Source organism: Diabrotica virgifera, chromosome 1 (assembly GCF_917563875.1).
Source record: "Diabrotica virgifera virgifera chromosome 1, PGI_DIABVI_V3a".
NCBI classification, from domain to species: Eukaryota; Metazoa; Arthropoda; class Insecta; order Coleoptera; family Chrysomelidae; genus Diabrotica; species Diabrotica virgifera.
In genome coordinates, this window is record NC_065443.1 from 19,619,953 (window position 1) to 19,647,732 (window position 27,780).

The 27,780-nt window shown below is 32.0% G+C and overlaps 1 protein-coding gene across 1 annotated transcript in view; it reads left to right on the plus strand.

The window, feature by feature from the left end:
- LOC114324605 (transforming growth factor-beta-induced protein ig-h3) overlaps positions 1 to 27,780 on the plus strand; it is a 237,105-nt gene that overhangs the window by 175,673 nt on the left and 33,652 nt on the right. Inside the window, exons 2-3 of the mRNA XM_028272471.2 lie at positions 454 to 711; positions 2,652 to 2,924. Coding sequence (XP_028128272.1) covers positions 454 to 711; positions 2,652 to 2,924 — 531 coding nt within the window. The remainder of the gene's footprint in view (positions 1 to 453; positions 712 to 2,651; positions 2,925 to 27,780) is intronic.

Below are 27,780 nucleotides of genomic sequence, written 5' to 3' on the forward strand. Positions count from 1 at the left end.
ACTAGGTTGCTACAAATAAACTCTATTATTATTATTATCCAGACTTAGCCATACGGCTCACACTCCCTCTAAGGGGAAAATTGACTCATCCCAGATACCTACGGTATCAAAAGGATTGAGCTCTGGTGGGACTCTTTCCGTGTTATCGAGCCCTAGGTGACTTGGTATGCTGGAGTTTCTCCCAGAAATTTTCGAACGCATCTGGCCGTCGCGAGTAGTACAGCTTTCTGCATGGTCTTATAAAGGTGTTCATTTAGGCCCAGCTTTTTTATGCTTTCGAGGAGGGTCTTATTATTATTATTATTATTATATTGAATTTCAGAATAAATAGGAAAAAATAAGAAAGAACAAAAAATATTAATAAAGTCTTCCTTGTTTTTATGTTTTTTATGAAGTGTCTTTATGTTTATTATTTTGTGAATTATAAACTAAATTAATTTTGTTTTATTCCAGATGAGCCATTCACAATCTTTGCTCCACAAAATGCAGCAACCAAGCGAGCAGAAAAACTTCTTCAACAACCTGAACTTATTAAAAAACTACTTATGGACCACGTTGTCCTGGGATCACTTATCGACCTTACAAACGTAACAAGCAATGTTTCCTTAAAAACTCTTTCTGGTAAAATGATTACTGTGAAGTTTTCCAAGGAACATGGTCTAACTGCTAATAATGCCAATGTAGTGGAAAGAAAAGTCAAGGTACCAAATGGTAAGTACAATGTTCATGTTTTCAAAACGTCTCACAACGTTTCCCCCCTTTCCATGGTTTAATGCTTTTCTTGCTTCCTACTGTTTAAAGGTTAGTTTTCACCGTCTATTTTTATTCATTCTTCGTGTACCATGTCCTTTCAAAACGTTGGTTACCATCACTTGTTGGGAGGTATTTGTCTTTAAACAAGACAAGATGCACAGAACCGTGAAGAGTGGCAAAAAATGAGAAAAATCTATGTGGCAGTGGACGGAAGAGGTTGCATGATGATGATGATGATGATGATGATGATGATGATGATGATGATGATGATGATGATGACTCAAGATAAGTTGAAAAAGAGAAAAATATGAAGGCCCTTATGATGCGCCAAGTACGTTTCATAAGCGTATGAGTATTAATAATATTCCCAATCCACAAGAAGGGAGACAAACTCAGTTGATGGTATAAAGTCAGATGATATAAACTGAATGAGACGAACCGCAAGAGACCTCACAGAACTTTATGGAGGTACTTTCGTTCCTCAAGAGTGGTGTTAAAGTATTTCCTCAGAAGATTTACTCATTTTGCATTTTCTTGATTTTTCGTTGTCGTCATGATTCGTTTGTTTGAATTTTTGGTGAGGATATCGTCAACCTGATGTTGACTCTCACTATGTATTAGTCTGTATCTCCATCTACTCTTCTGAAGCATCCAGAACATTACTCCTATGACTAGCATCGACAATTACGTGATCAATTTGGTTCCGTGTGGAGTTGTCATTAGAGACCCAAGTCTGTTTATGAATGGTTTTATGTTGGAGCATAGTAGACTTCACGAGCATATTATTATCCGATGCCAGCTCTACGAATATTTGTCCATTATCGTTTGATATCGTGGAGGCTGTGTTGTTCTATTATGGTTCTTAGGTTAGGTTCTTTGCGTTGAAGTCTCCACAAATTATTTACATGTGTTTTTGAGTATCCTCTCCAGCGTTCTTTCGAGTTGTTCATAGAAGTTCGATTTAGTTGTTTTCTCTTTATCATCTGTCCGAGCATGTACTCCATGCTACTTACTCCTGTATCCGGAGTATTAAGTAGTTAAAAAACATAGATCCATCAATAAAAACATACACTGTGACACATTGAAGTGCTCAGTATAAACCACTGTTGTCACTAAGGGGGTAAAATTCTATTCTAAACCAATTTTAACTGCCATTCCTGACTTGATTCAATTTGGAGGAGTTCTTTTCTTCTTAGGGTGCCTGTCCGTTCCGAACGTTGGTGATCATTCTGGATATGATGATTTTGTTGGATGCTATACGGAATAGTTGTGTTTAGGTCTTTTTATACCATGCTCTCAGGTTAGCAAACCAGGATATTCTTCTTCGTTCTGGGGTTCTTTTTCCTTCAATTTTACCTTGCAAAATGCATTGCAGTAGCTCATAGCTGCCTTGATATCTCATTATATGTCCCAACTACTGCAGCTTACGGCCCTTCACGATGTTGACCAAATCTGCGGTTGTGTTCATCCTCCGTAGTACGTCTTCATTGGTGACTTTATCTGTCCATGGTATCTTCAGGATCCTTCTGTACAACCATAGCTCAAAAGCGGGAAGTTTTGGTGGAGTTTCCTCCTTCAATGTCCACGTTTCTACTCCGTATAGAAGCACTGAGTACACGTAACATTTGAGGAGCCTTATTTTTGTTTATAGGCATTCTTTACAGAAAATATATACCAGTTAAATAAGTCAAATAGATACAGTAATAAAAAAGTTTGTTCTTTAGTGTTGTAACTCATTTAAACACTATTTATCTGTCCTTTTGCACTACTAAACAAAAACTATACAATCTAAATTAGTAGCTTTAATTATATAATGCCACTATTTACTTTTCTCTTCAAACCAACACCGAAGGGAGCCGCAAAAAATTTCAATTAACTTTTTCTCTGCTTATTTGCAGGTTTATTAGTCGTCTTAGACGGTTACTTGTTCTCGTTTACGGAAGAACAAGAAATAAAAGAAAAGAACACTTCCTCAACGACGTCCACGTCCCAAGAAAAGCTGATGGACGTATCGGCCACGTTTCCCTCAGCGTCCAACGAAAGCAATAAAAATCAATCGAACACTACGTTCGTGGAAAACATTATGGAAGTACTTTCGTTCCTCAAGAGCGGCGTTAGAGTATTTCAACACTTCTTATCAAGATCCAACGTTTCCAAGTTGCTACACCGAGGTAGGTAATTGAAATTTAATCTGATTTTGCTTTATTTATTGATTTGAGCTTGTTTGGCTATACAGTGCCGTCAATATTTAAAAATACTCTGGGAATTTTTTTAAACTGGAAAATCCTTTGCTAAACAAAAGAAAATTTGACCTAATACTCATTACTTAGTTAGAGGCTGTTTAATCCAATAATTTAAACTTGTTTTCATCTTTTTCTTTGTATAATATTTCACAGTTTGCCATCATAACCTATAAAAGGACAGGGAGTTTGCAGTAGTTTCTTTCTATTACAATCTCATAAACTGATGTAGGATTGATATTATAAAGGTAGCAACTTTGATCGGAACAGCTACATTTAGAACCAATAGGAATATGGTTCTATATAACAGCTCCTCCAAAGACACCCAACTCTTATTTATTGTTTCATGTGCCAGACCTTTTTTAAACCTTCTATCATATATCAAACCGATCAGTTTAAGAGTCAGATTGGTGCATCTTCCATTCATATATGATGCCCATTCTATAATTCTGGGATTCTGTACCAGCTTGAAGTTGATGCATATCATATGTTTTTGGTGTCATTTGGTAAAATCCAAAAAGGATTTGCCGCCTGCGATCTAATGTATGCTAGTCATAAATGACATGATTAACTGCTTCAGGTTCTCTGCTACAGGATCTCTCCAAGAGACAGCTCTATGGATGCAGGCGTTCGTTAACTTATGTATCTCCAGTAAGGAAGTCGCTTATGACACTGAGCTGTTCCCGGCTTACTTTCCATAGTATTTTAGCCTCACTAGCGCATGTTGTCCAGCATACATCTTGTCATGTGCTTGGCAGCGTCTACTTTTCCAGTGAAACAGATCAAGACAGTTTTCTACTTTGGACCAAGTCCAGATCGAAATCCAGGCTTTGGAACGAAATATATTGTTATACTTCTCAGTAACCTGGAACCCACAATAGTGTAATACTAATATGTTCTGTTATTCTACCAAGTTCTTCTTGTCATTACCACATTCCCCTAGAGTCCAGCTTGAAGCATTTAAGGGCCCCTATAACCACTTGACTATCTGCGCATGTATGGATCCGCTTGAGATCGAAGACTTGATGATTTCTCTTGTAAAATGCGAGACTGCATAAATATCTGCCATGAAATGTTTATTCCAGAGATATTCTCCTAGTGGAATAGAAATGTTTACATTTCCACCACTATAGAATATTTCTACACCCGAATATTGTGCCACTTTAGACCGTCTGTATACTAGGTATAATCATGTTGTGTGAGTAATATGGTTCCTGTCTATCATACTTAAACCTGTATCTATTTACCATGTGATGAGAAGTCATCATTTATTTGTACCCATATTTTTTTGTGATGTTTTTATGTCCTGATATAAGCATTGCCTTACTCAGGGTTTCTTAAAATCTATAATATCTTATTCTCGCCTCCTTTCTTATACAGACGTCCAGAGGAGATTCTGCTAGAACCTCTGTAGCACTGACGGTGTGCTCCTCAAATCCCGTGTGATTCCAATGCAACCAAGTGTTAGAACTTTACTTAGTTTGAGCTACACATTTGGCCACCATACCACTGATGTATATGATATTGTTGACTCTACTACCATGTTAGAAATATATTATAACATGCCTGGCGCTTAAACTCTACTTTTTTCATGAGCGTGTCTGAATACCAGAAACGTAGTAATCGCTTTCTTGGTTATTTGTTCCGTTTGGTGATTCCAGTGATTCCTTGAGTCCTTTATTGTTCAACCTGACCATGAACGAAATAATAAAAGAGTAAGAACTATAAAAGGATACCAAATGGTAGAAAAACAACTTAAAATAATCTGCTATGCCGGCCATGCAATACCAATATCTCAAAGTGAAGATGATTTACTCGTACAACGTATGCTGCACCAATTTGATATAACCGCCAGAAAATTTAACATGTTAATATCTCCAAAAAAGACAAAATGTATGGTTATGACGGCAAATCCAATAAGATGTAAATTGTAGCTGGAAGATGAGATAATACAACAAGTGATGGAGTTTAAATATCTATGCATCACACTATCTAGCTACGTAAAGCTCGAAACAAAAGTGGAAAATCAAGTGAATAGGGTAAACAGAGCCGCAGGTCGCCTGAATGACAGAGCATGGAGAGATAAAAATATCGGAAAAGAAATGAAAGGCAGAATTTACAAAACAGTCATCAGACCAATAATGACATACGCGGCAGAAACACGACCCGAAATAGAGAGGACAAGAAGGTTGCTCGAAACAGCGGAAATGAAAACCCTTCGAAAAATCGATGGTAAGACTCTATGGGACAGACCTAGAAGTACAGTTATACGACGGAGATGCAAGGTGGATAACATTAATAACTGGGTAAGAAACAGAAGAATAGAATGGAATGACCAGAATGACCACATAAGTCGAATGACAACAAATAGAGTAGTAAGGGCAGCGAGAGACGGTACTGCCCCATTTAGACAGTATGCATGGTCCTTTCTTCGCAAACATAATGTTTGGAGAGCATTAGGAGGGTCCTTGTCTGCACAGTCATTGACCTTCTGAGCATTGACTATCTCTCCGGTTTACACCAGTCGTCAACTATATTTAGGGCTGCTTGCATTCTCCCAGATACCACCTGCCCCTGACACGGATTGCTACATCGTCAGCATATCCTAGACAGTAAAAGTTTTCTGTGGACAGATTTTTGAGGAGCTCATCTACCAAGGTTGCCCAAAGTAGTGGTGACAGAATTCCTCCTTGTGGACTGCCTCTCCGTACTCTTGCTCTGATGCTTGCTTTACCCAGAGTGGAAATTACTATCCTATTCTCCAAGGATGCCCTACCCATCTGCATATCACCGCAGGTGCGCCTCGTCTACTCATAGCCCCTCAAAGAACTGGTAGTAACATTATTAAGTGACCCGTCAATTTCTAAAAAAGCGGCCATAGCTATATCTTTGCCCTCCATTGAATTTGAGATAAGCCTATTTAGATCATGCAACGCAGAGTCCGTAAATTTATCAGGTTGGTATGCATATTGACGATTGCTTAGAGGATTATCTTTTAGCACTTTTTCTCTGATGTACCTATCAAGAAGCCTTTCCAGCGTTTTTAAATTCTACCATTCTTTAAAAGTATTTAATTTTCCCCAAAAAACAATACAAAATGGTTGTCCCGACTTTAAGTTTCTTGTTAGATTTTTGAACGATGTTAAATTATTTATTCCGTGACATGAATATTTATAGGAGCACATTAAACAAAATTAAAAATCTAAACTGTCTCTTTTTTCTTATGTTCACTATATTTTGTTCATGAGCGTGTTTAATATCAAGCAGTATCAAACTCATGTCTGGTTTATTTTTCAAGCATATTTTTAGAAAATTGGTTGAGATAAATTTAGGCAGTATGTATGGTCCCTTCTTCGCAAACATAATGTTTGGAGAGCATTAGGAGGGTCCTTTTCTTTCTCAACGTAGCGTTAGGGTCTTTTCAGCACGTCTTATCACGATTTAACGTTCTCAAGTTGCCACGTAAAAATGGCGTAATTGAATTTTAATCTGATTTTATTTTTATATATTGATATCAGCTGCGTTTTACGGCGTCTAGCTAATATTTTTTATTTCCATGCCTGCCATTCAAATGGTAACAGTGCATTTTTATTTTTGTGATAAACTAATATGTTATTTTTAATCCCCAAAATTAAATATGCGTTCAATGCAGTAGATAAAAATCGTTGCATGAAAATAAGAGTAGAAAAACTAAATTTGACGATTAAGGGGGTAAGCGCAACTTCTTGATCCAATGCTATTTAAATGCATTCATTTTTTTAGAATCCTGAGAAAACTAATACGATTTTTTCTTAAATTTAAACGCAGAATGAAAATTACATTTTTACCGAGGGCCGAAAGTCCCTGAAAACTTCTATAATGTTTATTTTAATAAGTTACAGGGATGAAAAAAAAAAGAAAATTTAGTGTGATTTTTAATTCCAAATATTTCATTCAAAAGAAACTATTTGTTTATTCTAAGTAATAATGTAATATTTCTCGGTAATAATGAATTATTTCAATCTGCGTTTAAATTTTTCAAAAATATTTATTACTTTTTCAGGAATCGAAAAAAATTAATGCATTTAAATAGCATTGGACCAACATTTTGCGCCTACCCCATTAATGTACAGGACAGCTTTCCACCACATTTGAGTTTGTTTTACTTCATCATGGTTTCATATTATTTGTTATAATTTTTAAAGGTAATTTTTTAATATTTTGGTTACTATTGCTGTTACTCTTTTTAAATTTTATTATTATTATTTAATTATTTATTTTTTAAATACTGTTCTAACAAATTTTTTTTTCCGAAATTTTAAACAAGTTTTAACAAAGATACAATGAATATTACTTTATGGTCAAGTCGAATCCCGTCTAAGATACGGATTTGTTTTTGGGAAACAACATTAGCCATATTAATGAATTTATTGCACAAAAAAGAATAATACTATATTGCTGGTATCCTCCATAATACTAGTTGTAGACACATCTTCAAAAATTTAAAATACTGTTTTTGGACTGTCTTTATATTCTGCAGACGTGGGGTCTTTACAATTGTATGTAACAACCTCAAAAATTTTAAATACCAAATAAAACTGAATATCTAAAATTATAATATTAGCAGAAGAACAACAAGAGAAGATCATGCACCGACGCTATATTTATAATGAGGCAGGTTGAAGAGAGGTCATTAGAATACAACAAACCGGCATATTTATGTTTCGTGGACCTTAAAAAAGCACATGACAGGGTCAAAATATAGGACGTTATCTATTTTTAATAGGTAGATACATATGTTGAAAGATACCTCTAAAACTAGTTATCTACAAGAACAACACAATAAAAGTAAAAGCAGAAGAAGACCCAGCTGACCCAATTGAAGCTGGCAATGGAAAAAGCTGACCCAATTGAAGCTGGCAATGGAAAAAAAGTTCATTGAGTCCTCTATTGTTTAACCTGATGATGGATGAAGTAATAAAAAAAGTAAGAACTAAAAACGGACAACAAATGGGAGAAAATAGTATATTATTCAACGAGCATGTAATGATGGCTATTACTCACGATGATGAAGTTTGCGACACGAGCCGTAGGCGAGTGTCGTAATTCATCAGAGTGAGTAATAGCCATTACAATCGAGTAGAATACTATACTTCTTCTACGACTTTTTTAATTTTAATTAGTAAAAAATTTAATTATCATCTACTCGAGATTTAAATTATAATAATTTACAGAAATACCTAAATGCTATTTACTCCTAGTACGTGGCTGAATAATTGGTTGCCTACTATTACTAAATTCTTATTTATTGTAAAAATACAACTAGAAATAGTCAATATAAGTTCTATTTGTTTCCGAAAAATTATAAGCTTTTGTACAGGGAATCTAATAAATAGGAAATGGCTGTTGTCGGTGGACGTATTTCATAATATATAGTTATAATGTATATTTACATTTAACTATATATAATATAATAATATACAGGGTGTCCAGAAAATATTAATGTCCATAAATTATACCACAGATTCTGGGGTCAAAAATAGATTGATTGAACCTGACTTACCTATATACAATAGTGCACACAAAAAAAGTTACAGCCCTTTGAAGTTACAAAATGAAAATCGATTTTTTTTATATATCGAAAACTCAGAGATTTTTTATTGAAAATGAACATGTGTCATTTTTATGGCAACAACATCTTAAAGAAAATTAAAGTGAAATTTGTGCATCCCATAAAAATGTTATGGGGGTTTTGTTCTCTTAAACCTCCCCAAACTTTTGTGTACGTTCCAATTAAATTATCACTTTTTCGATATCAATATTTTTGTATATGGTCAAGTAGGATTATGTTAATAATCTGAAAATTTATTTATAATTTACATTTTTAGGTATATTTTGAAAAAGAAGCGACATCTCAATAAAAGGTGACTTATGAAAAAAATACTAAGTGGCAAAAGTTTTAAAAACACTGTGTTTAACTAACGGTACCACAATAATAGTTTAATTGGAACGTACACAAACATTTGGGAGGTTTAAAGGAACAAAACCCCCAATAAAATTTTTACGTAAATATATTGAATAAGAAGCCGCATCTCGATAAAAACTGTCTTATCAAAAAAATACTAGGAGGCAAAAAAGTTTTAAAAACGTTGTGTTTAATTAATGGTACCACAATAATAAATTAATTGGAACGTACACAAAAAAATTTTGGGGGATTTAAGGGAACAAAATCCCCATAAATTTTTTTATGGGGTGGACAAATTTCACTATAATTTTGTTTTAAGATGTTTCTGCCATAAGAATGTTACATGTCCATTTTCAATAAAAAATCTCTAATAGTTTTAGATATATTGAAAAAAAATCGATTTTCGTTTTGTAACTTCAAAGGGTGTAACTTTTTTTGTTAGCACATTTGTCCTAAGGTAAGTTAGGTTCAATCGAACTATTTTTGATTCCAGAATGTGTGGTATAATTTATGACCAATCTTTTCGGGACACCCTGTATAACTGTACATAATATGCTATAACATATTTAACACAATATAACTTGAAAAACGGCTGAGAGCCAATCATGCTCTTACGCCATCTTACATGCATAGAATCGGCTTGTCAGATACTCTTAATTGTACTTGTGGCAAAATCGGAGATCATAACACATGTCATATTAGAATGGCATTTACAAATAAATAATATAAACGACCTTTATAAGGAATTAAAAAATTTAAAATGTTTTTCCCAATAAATCTTAATACGTTAATATTTACAAATGATATGGAAATTCTTCATTTCATTTATAAACATGTTAAAAATTATGTAAATACAAGTTGTAAATGTAATATATACCTACTAACTAGGCATAATTTGTTAATGTGGTTAGAAAAAAAAAAGAAAAAAAAATATAAAAAACACATAGTAAAATAATAACAAAAAAAATAAAAAAAAAATGAAACAAAAAAAAGTGTTTAGCACAAATTAAAATATATATATTAAAAAAAAACAGTAAAATAATTTAAAAAAAACAAAATAAAAAAAAGCAACACAATGTACCTATGTATCTAAAAATAATATTGTAGAATGTACTTATGTTATGAAATAAGAAATTTATGACTATGAATCTGCAATCAATCACAAACAAGTCTGGCTAATTGGCTCTGCCAAAGCCATTTTTCAAAAAAAAAAAAACTTGAAAAACAATCACAATATTATTTATAAATTCCAATTAACATAAACAAAATGCGCTAATGTCACTGTCACTAAATTAAATGATAAACGTCAAAATTTTTAATAAACAAAATATAAACGTACAAAATATACTGATATTGTTAAAGTTAAAATTCCTTTAAAAATTTTTCGAAGTTAATTATTGGTATAAATTACAATAATTATTGTATTAAATAAACAAGTTTAAGTAATTTTATTTGCAGTTTATATACGATTAATATTAAAAGTGGCATGCGTCACTTGAATCTAACTTCAGCCCGTGAGTAATGACCCGTGAGTAACTTCAGCTCGTGAGCAATGAATTATTACTCACGGGTACAGTAATGGGTGCTATTATCTATGAAAAAATAGCGAATAATGAGCATGTTATTAAACGGTCGTAGAAAAAATATAATATTTAATTCAAAGGGATTTTTGAGCGCGAATATCTGGTCAATTCTACACCAACTATGTTTGTCAAAGGGACAATATATTTTTTCTGCTACTGCAGGAGATAATTCTTTGTTTCTTAGATTCTAAGCTTCCTACACTCTCAAGATATATTTTTTGGAAATTTACATTTTTTTTTTCTTCAACCAATTATACTTATGTCATTTCAAGTTGTTTTTCTCTACTTCATACTTCGTAGAGAAAAACCTACTCTACTAGTTTATAGATTTTTTTCGTCCTTGTTTGCAGATTTTTCAATTAATTTAGCTACTAAAATATAAGCTTTCGTGCTTGCGAGAGTGCGAGAGTACCTTCTCTTCTTCAGATGCAAATCATGCACTAATGGATATTAGCGATCACATTTTCCATTAACTCTCTGTTTCTTGCAATTTGTATCAGAGATTGTATGTCTTTAATCCCTCCCTGTCCATTGCCTTGTTTCGGAACCAGGACATTTTCTTGCGTCCTATTCCTCTCTTGCCTTCAATTTTACCTTGGATTATAAGTTGAAGGAACTGGTATTTTTCGTTTCGCATGATGTGACACAAATAGTTTTTCTTTTCTTAATGTTTTCGAAAAGCTGGCGTTCTTGGTTCATTCTTTTAAAGCTTGTGGAGCTTGCTCAATGCGACATTTTACTTCCCAGTCCGATGCCCAGTCTTCAAAAAGCCACGTCCCCAGGTATTTAAATTTGCTCACTCTTTTAATGGACTTAGTATTCAGTGTTATGGTGGAGTTTTCAAATGCATCCAAGTTTCTGGAGATGATCATGAATTTGGTCTTTTTGGTATTAATCTCTAATCCCATTCGCTTACTGTATTCTCCGATTATAGTGACAAGTTGTTGAAGATCTGCTATGTTGTCACAAATTAAGACAGCATCATCAGCATATCGTATGTTGTTGATCAATACTCCATTCACTTTGATTCCCATCTCTGCATCTTCCAAAGACTCTTGAAATATGGCTTCCGAATAAATGTTAAATTGCGAGAGTACCTGCTATCCTTTTTAAAACGGAATATGATTTGCTACGAATGCCATGATACCTTAAAATTGGTAAATACTTGCAATAAATTGATAAATACTTACAGGAATTACTCTCTAGTTAACAATTAAAAGTACAAAGTATTCGTTGCTACCGAAACACAGCAATCTCAAGCAGGAATGGCATGACATAAGATGACAAAAATAAACATTTACTGCTTGAATTTTATTAAACGTAAACTTTAAACAATAAAAATGTATGTTACCACATATAAAACAGTTTATGTGCCCTTACCTTTAGAGTGTTATGTGGTTGGAGTAATAACGAAGAATTACATAATTAAACTGGAATTTATACACCGTAATAAATACCGGAAAACAACAGGATTGCTGTTGTTAAGAATAAGTTATTCTGGTCATCTTTAAATGCATACCATTAATCTTATAGACCTTAAAAGTTTTATTTACTTAGTTATATAATTACAATACTGACTGTCATGCCAAGTGGGTCAAATTTTAAGTAATAAAATGAGAATCAAATTTTGCTTTTAATATAGAACTACACGAATAGTTCAATTAGGGCAGTCAATGAGGGCATTTGGCTCCGAATTCCATCCTACTACATCGATGTACTTTTTTTGTCTTACCTCCCTGTAGAATGTTTACTTTCTATCTACGTTGTTCTTTTACCTTTTCAACTTGTTGTTATAGATATTGATCTACACTTTCACTTTGATTTATTTCCAAAACCAGAAATATATTTGTTATTTCTAAAGTATATTATCTTCCTCTAACTTCTTATTTCAGCTTCGCCGCATTCCACCTTTCGATCTTCGACTGTTTATCTATTATTTTCATAGAAATTATTGGTCTGAGCTTGGCTTTCACGAGAAAATGGTCCGTGTCGCTTTCTGGTCCTCTCATAGTTCTTACGCCACTTTTGCTGCAAAAATGTCTCATATCAATCAAAACATGATGTATTTGATTAAAAATATATCTTCCTCAATAAAAAATGTCACCCTTGTGTCACGTTCAATAAGGTTGTTTATAGTGCGGCCGATATGTGAAACAATTGCACATTTAATGATAAAAGCATATAATTTGCACCACATATACTACACATATAAAGGTTCAAATTTAGATATGAGGCCATCTCAGATTTTGTCTTTTACAAAAATGGCTGGCGTTCAAAATGGCAGCTATACTTATGTGTTTAATAGTACCATAACTTTTGAACGAAAAGTCCGATTTCAACCAAATTTGGTATATAGGTTTTCTTTTTGATTTACAAGAGGGATATGGTGAACCGGAAGAATCGGTTTACCAGAAGTTGTGTGTTTACTGGTTGTTTATGTAAAAATATGTTTTTTTTTCAATTTTTTCCCTCTGTATATATTAATTTTTCAAAAAGGTAATACCGCAATTGAAAAGAGCGTAAAAATATTTTGTAGAAAATATTTTGAACTTTTTAGTTATGTTAATTATCATTTAATAAATGCATAACGTATCATCACAAGTACCTATGTGTGGCAACTTCGTGCAAACATTATAAGAATTATTGTGCATTTAATGGTAGAAGCATATAATTTGGACCACATATACTACACACATCAAGGTTCAAATTTACATATAAGGCTATCTCAGATTTTACCTTTTACAAAAATGGCGGGCATGCAAAATGGCGACTGTACATATGTGACTTATAGCACGATAACTTTTGAACGAAAAGTCCGATTTCAACCAAATTTGTTATATAGATTCTTATTTTGATGTGTTAGATCAAGGTCTTGAACCGGAAGAATCGATTTACCAGAAGTTGTGTTTTTCCTGATTTTTATGTAAAAACATGTTGTTTTTTTACCAATTCTTTCACCCTGTATATATTAATTTTTCAAAAAGTTGATACCGACGTTGAAAAGAGCGTAAAAATATTTTCTAGGAAATATTTTGAACTCTTTAGTTATATTAATTACCAATTAATAAATGAATAACGTATCTTAACAGAATTAATGAACCTATGTGCGGCGCATTCGTGCAAATAATATTTTTATTTATTTATTTATTTATTTATTTATAGTACTATACAAATGACCTGGCCTCTTGTGACTAATCCAGGTCGTTTCCTGATGGGATTACAGTAGTTTATCTTTACATTATTATTATTTTAAGAATTTTCTATATTTAACTAATTAACAATAGCCCTAATCTACTACTAATTATGAAAACTACAAATTGTAAACAATTCTAATAAATAATTCTAATGAACAAATAATAACAAATAAACAAAAACCAATAAACAAAATATAAATTATTAATTTTTTTTTTTTTTTTGAACATATAATTTTTATAAAAGTGCTCCCATTTCTCATTCTCAGATGAGAAATGCCAGCATTCTTCATCTAAAAGTAGTCACGAATAATTTTAAGTGCAGGTCTAATCGACTTTATGATATTCTTAATGGTATTTCGGTGAGCCTCAGACCATTGAGTTTTAAAATTAATTTTTTATTATATAAATATTTATTTAATTATTCCAATATTTTATTTTATATTTTTATAGGTAATTTTAATTTTTTTTTTTTTTGTATAATTTCTTATTTAAATTCAAAGAGGTTGGATATTATTTACTTGCAAATAATATAAGAATTATTGTACATTTAATGGTAAAAGCATATAATTTGGACCACACACACTACACATACAAAGATTCAAATTTAGATATGAGGCCATCTCAGATTTCGTCTTTTACAAAAATGGCAGGCATTCAAAATGAATCTACCGCACATAGGTACATGTGAAGATACGTTATGCATTTATTAAATGGTAATTAACATAACTAAAAAGTTCAAAATCTTTCCTAATTTTACACTATTTTCAATGGCGGTATTACCTTTTTGAAAAATTAATATATACAGGGTGAAAGAATTGAAAAAAACAACAACATATTTTCACATAAAAAAAACAGTAAAAACACAACTTCTAGTAAACCGATTCTTCCGGTTCAAGACCTCGATCTTATTCATCAAAAAAATAAACTTGATACCAAATTTGGCTAAAATCGGACTTTTCGTTCAAAAGTTATCGTGTTATTAGTCATGTATAGCCGCCATTTTGAATGCTCGCCATTTTTGTAAAAGGCAAAATCTGAGATGGCCTCATATCTAAATTTGAACTTTTGTATGTGTAGTATATGTTGTCCAAATTATATGACTCTACCATTAAATGTACAATAATTCTTATAATATTTGCACGGATCTGCCACATATAGGTACATATGTGAAGATACGTTATGCATTTATTAAATGGTAATTATAATTAACATAACTACAAAGTTCAAAATATTTCCTAAAACATATTCTTACGCTCTTTTCAATAGTGGTATTACCATTTTGAAAAATTAATATATACAGGGTGAAAAAATTGAAAACCAATTATTTACATAATATAAAATAGTTTTACATAAAAAACCAGGAAAAACAAAACTTCTGGTAAAACGATTCTTCCAGTTTATGGCATCGATCTTGTAAATCACAAAACGAACCTACGTACCAAATTTGGTTGAAATCGGACTTTTCATTCAAAAGATATCGTGCTATTAGTCATATATGTATAGTCGCCCATTTTGAATGACCGCCATTTTTTTTAAAGGCAAAATCTGACATGGCCTCATATCTAAATTTGATCCTTTATTTGTGCAGTATATGTGGACCAAATTATACGCTTGTATCATTAAATGTGCAATTCTTATAATATATTGCACGAATCTGCCGCACTATTACAGGCGTTATTATAGTGATCCATCATATATAATATATATAAATATTGTCATGATTTTAAGATACCAAATTGATAGAATAAGTTAAATAATAAATAATTTAATGATTTTGCACTGCCAAAGCAGTTACGTAAGTATTTTGATATAGGTTTTGTTCGAGAGACGTGATTGGTTTGGAGAGTTGAATAGAATGAGAGTACTAAAGGGAATTGAAGTTAAAGTTGCATTTGAATTGATTTAATAGTTATAGAATGAATTTATTTAGAGTTATACAGTTTAAGTAACAAGAAAGTTTGAAATAGACCGTACTATATAAAGGAAGCTATTTAAGAGGCATAGAATGTATGAATTTGTTGCTAAACATGCAATAGTTTGAAATTTAGTCTTACCAAAAGAATAACTTACAAATTTGTTCCATGATGACTTTGTTTCTGTTGAATAATCATAAAAATTTATTTTTTTCTAAAGATCATTTGGAGAAAATGTTCATTGATGTACTACGGTCTCCATGATTTGGTTAAGTTTGTAAATTTATGAAAGTATCTTAGAAGAGGCTCCAATCTAAAAATTTAGAATAATAGTTAGATCAATTTTAGATTTTATTAATGTTAATTTGACCAAAATGTTGAAAATAGCTCATTAAAGTTGTAGGTTTGGGAAATGTCAGAATTCGATATCAATTTTAACAAAGAAAAATGATTTTCTGAGATATGGCTAATGCACTATCGATTGGTAATTTATTTCTGAATAATATGAAAGTTATTTCAGTACTTTATATGTATCAATAGTGAAAATATTTGGACTTTAATTTGTAGAGGTAGTGATTAAAGGTATAGAAAGTGTACGGACAGTGTTCGCTTAAAGTAGCTATAAAAACTTATTGGGAGTATCCTCAGATATGCAAGATATATGAAAAGAATCTATAAAGTTCAATGAATTCAATTCTTTAATTCAATTTTACTCAAATAAGAGAATAAAATCACCATTTAGGCATATATTTCCAAATTTTAGATAAAAAATACCATTTTGACTAAATGTCATAATTTGTGAAATTATCTTATTGGTTCATTTAAATTTCCAAAGCATGAATTATTAATTTATTTAAATATGATTGGCTGTAAAAACGACGCCAAGCTTAAAAAATTGAATTCAGCAGAAGGTTCGAGATTTTCAGAGGGAACAGACGCTTTGTGAAGCTATTCCCAAAAGATTTGGATTTTAAAATATAAATTTTCAGAAAATGTAATCAAAAAGTAGTAAAAAACAAACATTAAGAGTTATTTTTCGTATGGAAAGTGTTTCCAAGCAGATTTGACTTTAGAAAGTTACTAAAAATAAGATTGTAAGCTGAATTGACCTGGGGAGATCCGGAATTTCAATGTATAGCAGCATCTGGGAGTGTTGAAACAGTTCGAACATCTTCGATGGACAATAATCAGGTGACATTACAAAACTTTAACATGATATCATGATTAACAAAAATTTAAAGAGAAAAGCATGCATAATAAAAATAAAAATTTAATAAGTTTAGTATATTTACCGCTTTGGTAAAATAAATTTAAGAGAGAAATATTGCTTACTTACATAAATTGGTTTATATTCCATAATCACACAAATTTTCGGAGTCATTGAACTTCCATTTTGTTTTCATATCCTTTCATGTGGCGAATTAAAAATATATAAACCAGAGTATGTATCATATACATGTTATAATATTAAACATTTAACACTATTCTATGTATTTACCGAGATTGATGTTGCATTAAGCGTATTTTTCTTTCATTTAAATATATTTACGAAATTTTTCATCACAGTGTGGTCTTCAATTGTTTTTGGTTACATATTTTTACAGTTTTGTCCTTAATGCCTCTTATAGAATTAATTTCAACCCACACCTCTAAAGAAAAGAGTTTCCTGCAATATATGGATTCGGACATTGACTGAGCTGGTAGGTACAATAATTTCTCAATAGATGGCGCCCAATAGATTCGATACAAATCAATAAATAAAAATTTCAATAATGATATAACAAAAAGTGTTTAATTATAATAAATAATAATAAATATTATAAAAATAAAATATTTAAAATATTTAATTAAATAGTAAAATATATAATTACCCATTGTTGTATAAATATTAAAAATATATAATAATTGGCTCAACCAACGTGGAATAAATAAATAATAAATAATAAATAAATAAATTATCATTAAAAAAATATATAATAATATATACAGTGCGCTGGAATAAGTGTTACCCCCCCCCCCTTATTAACTTATTTGTTTTTAGCATATAAGAAAACGCTCGGACAGGTCGATTTTTAAAATAATCATAGTACATATATTATAGCATCAATGTTTCGAACTTTACGCGATCCCTCTTCAGGTGACAAGCACAACTTTGATTCTTTTAAATGGGAAAGTACATAATGGGACACCTTATTTAAAAGCTTTTGAAATACTGATTACAAACATGTATAATACTTTAATCCTTTTTAAGGGCGTAGGCGCAAAATTTCGTTCGAATTATTTTTAAACACATTCATTGTTTTAGAATCCTGAGAAAACTAATAAATATTTTTGAAAAATTTAAAGGCAGAATGAAAGATTACATTATTACCCAGAATTAAAGTCCCTTAGAATAAACAAAAAGTTTCTTTTGAATGAGATATTTGAAAGTAAAAATCAGACTAAATTTTCTCTTTTTTTTTCACTCCTGTGACTTATTAAAATAATCATTATAGAAGTTATCAGGGACGTTTGACCCTCGATAATATTGTAATATTTCATTCTGAGTTTAAATTTTTCAAAAATACTTATTACTTTTCTCAGGATTAGAAAAAAATAAATGCGTTTAAAAATAATTCAAAACAAATTTTGCGCATACCACCTTAAAAAGGATTAAAGTATTATGCAGTTTTGTAATCAGTATGTCAAAAACTTTTAAATGAGGTGTCACATGATGTACTTTCCCATTTAAAAAAATTAAAGTTGTGCCTGTCACCTGAAGAGGGATTGCGTAAAGTTCGAAACATTGATGCTATAATATGCTATGATTATTTTAAAAATCGACCTGTCCGAGCGTTTTGCTTATGTGCTAAAAATAAATAAGTTAATAAGGGGGGTAACACTTATATCAGCGCACTGTATATAAATATCACATTTTATTTTTATGTACTGCATTCCTTTTTTTATTATTGTATAAACATCTGTTAAAAGTCACTCAAAATATGATTATTCTTTGCTAATAAAAAAACGAAAAATTACTTTCATCTTTTGTCCGTGTGGTAAAAAATTCATCCGTAAAAAAGAAGAAGAAGCAGCCGCAAAAAGGTGAAGCTGCGAATAAAAGACAATTTTCAGATCCATTCCACGAAAATTAATGTAGCTTTGCGGCTTTGGGGCTGGCTGCTTATTACATTTTCTTAATCTAAGTTATTTGTTCTGTCCAGTGTTTAGCCAAATTGAAATGAGTTTTGTTTCGCTGTTTGCGAGAATATATTAGGAAATAATGAGACAGGCATTAAAAGATAAAACGGTATTTATTGCAAAAACGGTTAAAAGAGTGACACGTTAATTATACGATACGACTCTACTTTTTGTGATACTCAGACAGACATTCTGCGCTTATATATTTCATTTTTTTTAAGCGAAGCTTTAATAGTGACGTTGTATTAATTTTTCTCTATAGTAAAATGAAAAATCGTCACGACACATGCAATAGATAGTCTAAGATACGAATAGGAGGTCGAAATGGATCCATCTGTTTGACGGATAAACATTTTTTTATTAAATTTCATACATAAACACAACCAGCATGGGTTGCCTATCAAAATCGTGTCATAACTATCCTTAAGGCAGATGCCGCACTGCTGGAAGTTTGGTAGGATGGTGGATGGTAGATTAGGGATGGCGGTTTTTGACAAAAAACCGGTTTTCGGTTATACCGGTTTTTTTTGCTTACGGTTTAACCTGGCGGTTATAACCGGCCAAAAAAACCGGTTTTTGGAAAAACCGGTTTTTGGTTTTTTTAATCCAATGGGTTACAAAGTTACATTTACAATTACAATTTTCCTCTCCTCCCAAAATCAAAAAATTCCCCAACCATTTCAACTTATTAAAAATTTCCCAGACTCTTTGAAATGGGATTTAAAAAAAAAATAATATCAACATAAATATTTTACTTAAAAATAAATTGGATAATGCAATGTATCTTTTATTTTTGCTACCATCAAAAAAAATTTATCATGTATTACTTTTAACACGTTTGTATATATTTCTAGAATTACATTTTAACTCATTTAATACTTCCTGTATGGGTGTATCGTTTTGAAAACGTAGGGAAATTCTTGGAGATTCGTATTCGTAATCAGTAATACGATATGCATAGGCAGAGCATTATTTTTGGTAATCAGATAAAATCATTCACCGACTTTCAATGTCAAGAGTTAAGAGTTTAGTTTAGTGTGAAAAATAGATGATGTTTGGCTTGCGTCTAATTCAAACAGACACTTCTTATGTAAATATTATGATTACAAATACCTTTTCAAGGAAATATTAATAAAACTTAATAACTGATTCTGCTGGCTGATGTGAGATTGCACTTTCAGTTGGCTTCGGTATTTATAAAATAAAATAAAATTTGAATTATGGTTTTGTTTGGAATAGTTACTTGAGAATAATAATTATGATTGGGATCCCAAATAATACCTAACCTAATCCTAATCACCGTAAAAACCTAATAACCGGTTTTTTTCTTTAAAAAGAAAAAACCGGTTATAACCGGGACAAAAAAATAACCGGTAAAACCGGTTATTGCGAAGTAAAAAAACCGGTTTTAGGTTTACACCGGTAGGTTTTTCCCATCCCTATGGTAGATACCTGCCTGGCGACTATCCATCTACTTATACCACGAATAACAAAACGACGGTAGCCGTAGTGGCCTCCCACTACCATCTAACCATCCGGTGGTTCGCCAGGCGTCTATCCACCCATATCAGTCGTGTTTGATGTTCCATCCTGGTAGCCTGGCTATGGATGAAAGCGTAATAAGTTATGTGTATAAAAAAAGGGCTATTTGGGACTCAGCAGACCCACTATGTGACGAAACATGGCTTAAAATATCTGTTTTATTTGTTCATTGCAATTGCATTAAAAAAATCCAATATTCAAGTCAGGTGAATCAAAAAAACAATTTGTAAATACCTTCAGTCGATTTTTCTCCGCTTTCTGAAAAGTATACTTAGTGAGTTTTACCTCTAATAGGACGATATCCTAAAAAACAAATCAAAGGTAACGTAACAAATGAAACGAACGATTCCTCAGCAGTCAGTTGGATACTGACTTCATTTTACTCTTTCACTGCGTCCAGGATGCAGTGTCCTTCCACCATCCACCTTTAAAATCCACCTTCCAAGCGACCATCTAGCATCCTGCAGTGCGGCATCGGCTTAAGGGATATGGTAGGGGTTGAAATCAACATTTTAAGCACATTTTTGTGAATTTTTTTTGAAAGTATGAGAGAATAATTTTATTTTTAAATTAAATAAGCATTAAGTATAACTCAAAGAATATTCAAAAAAAAAATTCAAGAAAAAATAAGCCAACGCAACGGTGGCAAATTTTTAAAGACACCTCGAAACAAAAATAGATTTTGCGGTGGACATCCGAACTTATCATTGGATTGTGCTAAACAAAAAATTCAAAAAGATTTTATTAGCTTATATGTTTATCGAGATAACTCTGTCGAGTTTTTTTTAGTTTTAACGATTTTTGACCTATTGGTATATCAAAACAACGAAATTTTTTGCACAAAAAAGGGCGAAAATCAACATATTTATTATTGTTTAATAAAAAATAAGCATAAAACAAAAAATATATCGACAGCGTTACCTTAAGGCATGTCTAAAAAGAAAATATAATATACAAAATTCCAGGTGGGTCGGTCAAGTAGTTTTGTAGTTACGATGTCTACAGCCTTTGAAAAAAGCAGTTTTGAGGAAGAAGCGTTTAAAGTATTGTCAACTTTTATTTTCAATTTTTTTTTTGTCTGTCAAATCGTAAAATGATGCACACCGGAATATCTTTTTGAATCGCGGAGTAATTTACAAACGAAAATGAGAAGAAGTTGTTGACCGTTGTTCATTACGTTCAAGCGTGCTGACGCGAATCTGCTGCAAAGCGAGTCGAATATAGGGATATTCAACACTATCTCCCTACCTTCGACTGGCTTTGCAGCATCTTCGCGCCAGCGCGCTTAAGCGTAGTGAGAAACGGTCAACAGCTGTTCTCATTTTCTTTTGTATATTGCCCCGCGATTCAAAAACATATTCCGGTGTGCATCACTTTACGATTTGACCGACAAAAAAAATTGAAAATAAAAGTTGACAATACTTTAAAAGCGTTTTTCTCAAAACTTTCAAAAATTTTTTAAAGCCTGTAGACATTGTAACTTAAAAACTACTTGACCAACTCACCTGGAATTTTGTACATATTTTCTTTAGATATTCCTTGAGAGAACACTGTCGAGATATTTTTTGTTTTATGCGTATATTTTGTTTAACAATAATAAATATGTTGATTTTCACCCTTTTTTCTGTAAAAAATTTCGTTGTTTTGAATTCTGAGTGATACTAAAAAGTCAAAGATCATTAAAACTAAAAGAAACTTGACAGCGTTACCTCAAAAATCTCATAAGCTAATAAAATCTTTTTAAATTTTTTGTCTACCATAATCCAATGGAAAATTCTGATGTCCACCGCAAAATTCATTGTTTTTTGAGGTCTTTAAAAATTTGCCACCGTTGGCTTATTTTTCAATATTTTTTCTTGAATTTTTTTTGGAATATTCTTTGAATTATACTTAATATGCATATTTAATTTAAAAAAAAATTATTCTCTTATACTTTTAAAGAAAAATCACAAAAATTGCTTAAAATGTTGATTTCAAGAAAATCTCCTCTAAGTCAGACAAGGAGATGTAATATTCCCAAAACTCTTCACCTTAGCTCTGGAAGACGTCGAATGGAATGGGTATCAATAACCGGGCAGAAACTCAATCACCTCAGATTATTACAACCAACCAAAAAGAACTAGCCACAATGCTAACTCAACTAGCTCAGCTTAAGCATCAAAACAATATAATCAGATTGGCGTGTGCAGCGTTTGGAAAGTTAGGATGGATACTAAAAAGCACAAAAAAGCAACACTACCTAAAAGCCCGTGTATTTGAGCAGGATATCCTTCCTGTTCTGACGTATGGCTCAGAAACATGGAAGTTAACAAAGGCCAAAATAAACAAAATAGAAATAACTCAAGCAAATGGATAAGAGAAAACAAAAATAAAAAAAGGATACAAAACATATAACAGGGATAAAGTGGAGATTTGCGGGTCACAATGCGAGACAGGAAGATAAAAGATGGAATGCTGAAATAAAAATTTAGAGACCCTGGACAGGAAGAAGAGGAAGAAGAAGACCTCAGATGCGATGGAAGGACAATATGGTAAAAGCTAAAGGAACTCACTGAAAAAGCGCAGCCAAGGACAGACAGATAGGGAAAAATTTTGGTAAAGGCTATGTCCAAAGTTGGATATAAATGGGCTAAAGAAGAAGATTACAGTTGAGTCCGCGAGTCTTTACCCGTGCGTCATCACTTAAAGCATACGAAATAAGTCGGAAATCTATTTCACGCAACAACAACTGACAGAAAGTGGCTACTGTTCCGATTACGGGTTTTATTATAAAATTTGATGTTATCAAATATATTATAGTTAGTGTTGCCCAAAATCAGTCTTGGTCTTGCAGTCTTGGTCTTGTTCTTGCGTTTTCGCAAGACCAAGACCAAGACCAAGACCGCCTAATTTGAGCAAGACCAAGACCAAGACTTACCGTGCAAGATTTGAGCAAGAACAAGACTAAACCTGCAAGACTCTTGCGTCTTGCAATTAGAACTGAGGGTCTTTTATGAAGTATATTAGTTCGGGTATATTCTTAGGTAGGCACTCTATGAGAAGCAAAAAAATTTGTAAAATTGGACTTATGCGCCTTACGGATAATACCATAAACAAACATACATTCTTCGCTCTGAAATTAGTTGTCCAGGTTTTGAGAATAGCCGCCCTCCATTCATAAATTAATAGGTCTGGATCTCGTGTATGAAAAAAAGTTGATTAATAGCAAGCTGAAAATTTGTTAAGAGCTTAAGGGTGTCTAGTCGGACAAACTTTGATATATGGGAACACTGGAACAGGGGAAGTTTTAATTGTGGAACAGGTTAAAAATTTTTAACGGTCAGAACACGAAAACGGCACATGTATTTTGTCCGACAGAACAGACTTAAACTCTCTGAACAGAGATTAAACTCTCATGCAAAAATGAGACTGCTATTTATCACCAAATGAGCGTTTTAATGAGTGGAACATGTAGAATATGTCAAATGACAGGAATTATGATAGGTGATAAATAGCAGTCTGATTTTTGCACGAGAGTTTAATCTCTGTTCGGAGAGTTTAAGCCTATTCTGTCGGACAAAATAAATGTGCCGTTTTCGTGGTCTGACCGTTCCAAATTTTTAACCTGTTCCACAATTAAAACTGCCCCTGTTCCAGTGTTCCCATATATCAAAGTTTATCCGACTAGACACCTTTAAGCTATTAACAAATTTTCAGCTTGCTAATAATCAATTTTTTTCCATACGCGGGATCCAGACCTATAATGTATCGAAACTTTTTAAAAATATATCATATGCTGATAAAAAATATACCTACAATAAGTAGTTAATTTTTTTCCTTAATTAGTTTTGTAGGAATTTAAACACATAAAAATCATATCGATATATAGAATAATAAGACTATTATGTATGTATATTTTTTCTGCTGAGTGTGATTACGATAGGAGACAGACTAACAGATAATGCCGTGCCGTCTATACCGTGTAACCAAATACATACCCAAATATGTAGTCTACGAGGCATTCAACAAAGAAATATTTACAGTGAAATACATGGAAAACAAAAGGACATTCATAGCAGTTTTTTCTGTAGGTACTTAAATTAAACTAGTCATTTGTTTTATCAATCGACTCACTGTTCTTTTGTTATGCTCTTTGGTTGCTATACACTATTCCAAGAAACGGGTCATTTTTGGTCTCTCGAATTTTCTAAACTTGTTCGATTTAAGTGGTTTATAATTTGATTTTTTATTTATTTGATTTTAATGTTTGATAATAATATAGCCTTGTTCTGTATAAATATCGCTGTAATAATATTGTTTCTATACAGGTAAATTTGTCATTGGACACTACCAATCAAACTGTATCTTTTTTCTCAAAGTTCGCATCACCCTGTGAAATATTCTAGCATTTATAAAATATTGAAATTAAAACCCAACTATAGCCTCATATTTTCTTAACATTTTGTTTTTTTTATTCATTCGCTTATGTTGGATAATAAAAAGTTAGGTACTTTTTTAACTAGCTATGTTTTTCATCAATACAGGGTGTTTTTAAATAAGTATGGCAAACTTTAAGGGGTAATTCTGCCCGAAAAATAATTTGACAGTTTGCTTTATAAGTGTATGTTCGCAAATGCTTCGTTTCCGAAATAGGGGGTGTTAAAATTTTTCTTACAAACTGACGATTTATTGCTCTAAAACCGGTTGAGATATGCAAATGAAATTTGGTGGGTTTTAAGAGGTAGTTATTACGCATTTTTGACATGCAATTAAGAATTTAATATTCACCATTGGCGCGCATACGGGTAACATGACCCGTTTGTTTAGAATTACCCCTTAAAATTTACCATACTTATTTAAAAACACCCTGTGTTGATAAAAAACATGGCTAGTTGTTAAAATACCTAACTTTACTGTTATCCAACATAAGCGAATGAAAAAACAAAATGTTCAAAAAATATCAGACTGTAATTGGGTCTTAATTTCAGTATTTTATAAATGCTAGAATATTCCACAGGATGATGCTTACTTTGAGAAAAAAACACAGTTTGATTGGTACACTCATTAGTACCGATAAGTTAAAGTCGGTTCGCTAAACTCAGACATAACTGGCTAGTGATTTTAGTAGGTAATTTTTTTGTTTTTGGCCAATTTCGCCAAAATTGGCAAAATTACTAACTATTGAGTAATTAGTAACTATTTAGTAATTATTTTTTTGCCAATATTACCAAACTGGCAAAATTACTTACTAAAATCACTAGCTAGTTGTGTCTGAGTTTAGCGAACCGATTATATCGGGTACCTATACAACGACAATTTAACTTCTAGCAACAATATTATTACAGCGATATTGTTAACGAATAAGGCTATATAATATTAAAAAATCACTTAAATCAGACAACAGGTTTAGGAAATTCGAGACATCAAAAATGACCCATTCCATTTTTAAGGAGGTGCCTTAATTTCTTGGAGAAGTGTATTATTCTCGGTTTGGTATTCGGTACCAAAATGAGAACTGGCGTTAACATATGAAGGGCCAGGGGAAAGAACGATGAATGTCTATCTGCAAGCATTTTCGGTAAAATGAAAAATAAAGTTACATATTCATTGTTTTTACCCCTTGCGTCCAATCTTGTGACGTGATTTTAAGACGATTATCATATTTATGTCCCCTTGTCCATTCACAGGTTGATAGTACCCTTTCTAAGCTAACAGATTGCACAACAGTCTCAAAATGACCAAAAATTTACATTCATCCTTTTTCCCTCTGACCCTTCATATTGTGCACATCTGTCACTGAATTGAATTCTTTTCAAATCACACATTGTCAATGGCAAATACTCGAAAAAATACGTAAGTTCCTAATAAACTTTGGTTAGTTGGAATATAGACACGGATCGCTTAGATCGTAGGTTAGATATGTAATAGGCTAATGGGCAACTGCGAGACTTGCAAGACTCTTGCTGCAAGACCAAGACCAAGACCTGGAGCGCAATACCAAGACCAAGACCAAGACCAGGTGTACTGTCGCAAGACCAAGACCAAGACTCTCTAAGTCTCGTCTTGGTCTTGCACTTGGGCAACACTAATTATAGTTATCAAATGACGTTATCAAAATTTTTGCGCAGAATTACAGCTACATTTGAAGTAGCTTAATAAATTCTTTTATTATTATTGATTAATAAATAAATAAACAATTTATACAAAAATCCAATAACATATTTTATTTTTGTTATTTTATTCACTTTGACTGAAATCTAAACACAGTCATTTCTTTACTGTGTGAATGACGTTAGCTTTGTATGTTTTAAATATTAATTGCCTAAATATAATTATTTACCTTAAAATTTCAAAGCCCAATAAGTATAAAATTAGTTGTGAAAACAACTGTTTGTGTAATATAAAGAAACTTCAAAACGCAAAAATTCGACAAAAACCGCAAAAAGTTCAACTGACTGACAGCCACAAAATTAAACGAATCAGAAACGTCAAACAAATTGTGCTTAAAATATGAAAACATACCGAATCGTCTTTTTTTGTACCTATCTCTTTTCAATGCACTGAGTCTAGATGGTTCATAAAAATAACATGTGTTGTTACTTAATAACAAACGGCAGCTGGTTTGTCATGAGTTTCATGCATGGAAGAGAATGATGCTAGATAAAAAGTATGTGTTTTACCTCGCCAGGTATTAATGACGCACGGGTAAAGACTCGCGGACTCAACTGTAGTTTAACTGTCATTTTCATTGTTCTCAAAATATATAGTCCAGGAACCGAAGCTTTCCACCTCGCAATTTTTACAGAATGGATCGATTTCCTTGAAAATTTGAGAATAAGTAGTGGATAGTCCAAGGATCAAAATTTATATGATGCCGAAAGGCGCTTTTACCATGGGGGTGGTTGCCACCCCATATCGGGGGTGGAAATTTTTTATTATATTTTGACCACAAAAGTTGATAAAAATATTCATTCTAAGCAAAAAATGTTCTATAGATTATTTTGATAAAATTAATAGTTTTCGATTTATTCGCTATCGAGTGTTAGTTTGTATAAGTGTATGTAAGTGTTTGTGTAAGTTTTAAATCTATGTTTTTCGACATACTCATTTACGATTCACTCAATTTTTGCCGTAGAAAAATTTGTTCAAACCAAGTTCTTGGGAATTAAATAACCTACGATTTTATATCTAAACATTTTTCGTATCTCTGATGCTAATCTTTCTATTCCGAAGAAAATGACATTTTCTACCAAACTACAAAATTTCGTTATTCGCTTTTAACTCCAGTTTTTTAAAAACTAATCATTCTAAGCCAGTCAAACTTCTAAAATCTATTAATAATACATAAATAAAGAAGAATGAATAAGGCCAATGACTAAAAACACCGCTAACTTACATTATTATGCTTCCAATTGGATTTCTCCTTATTGTTTTTCAAAAAAATATTATTGA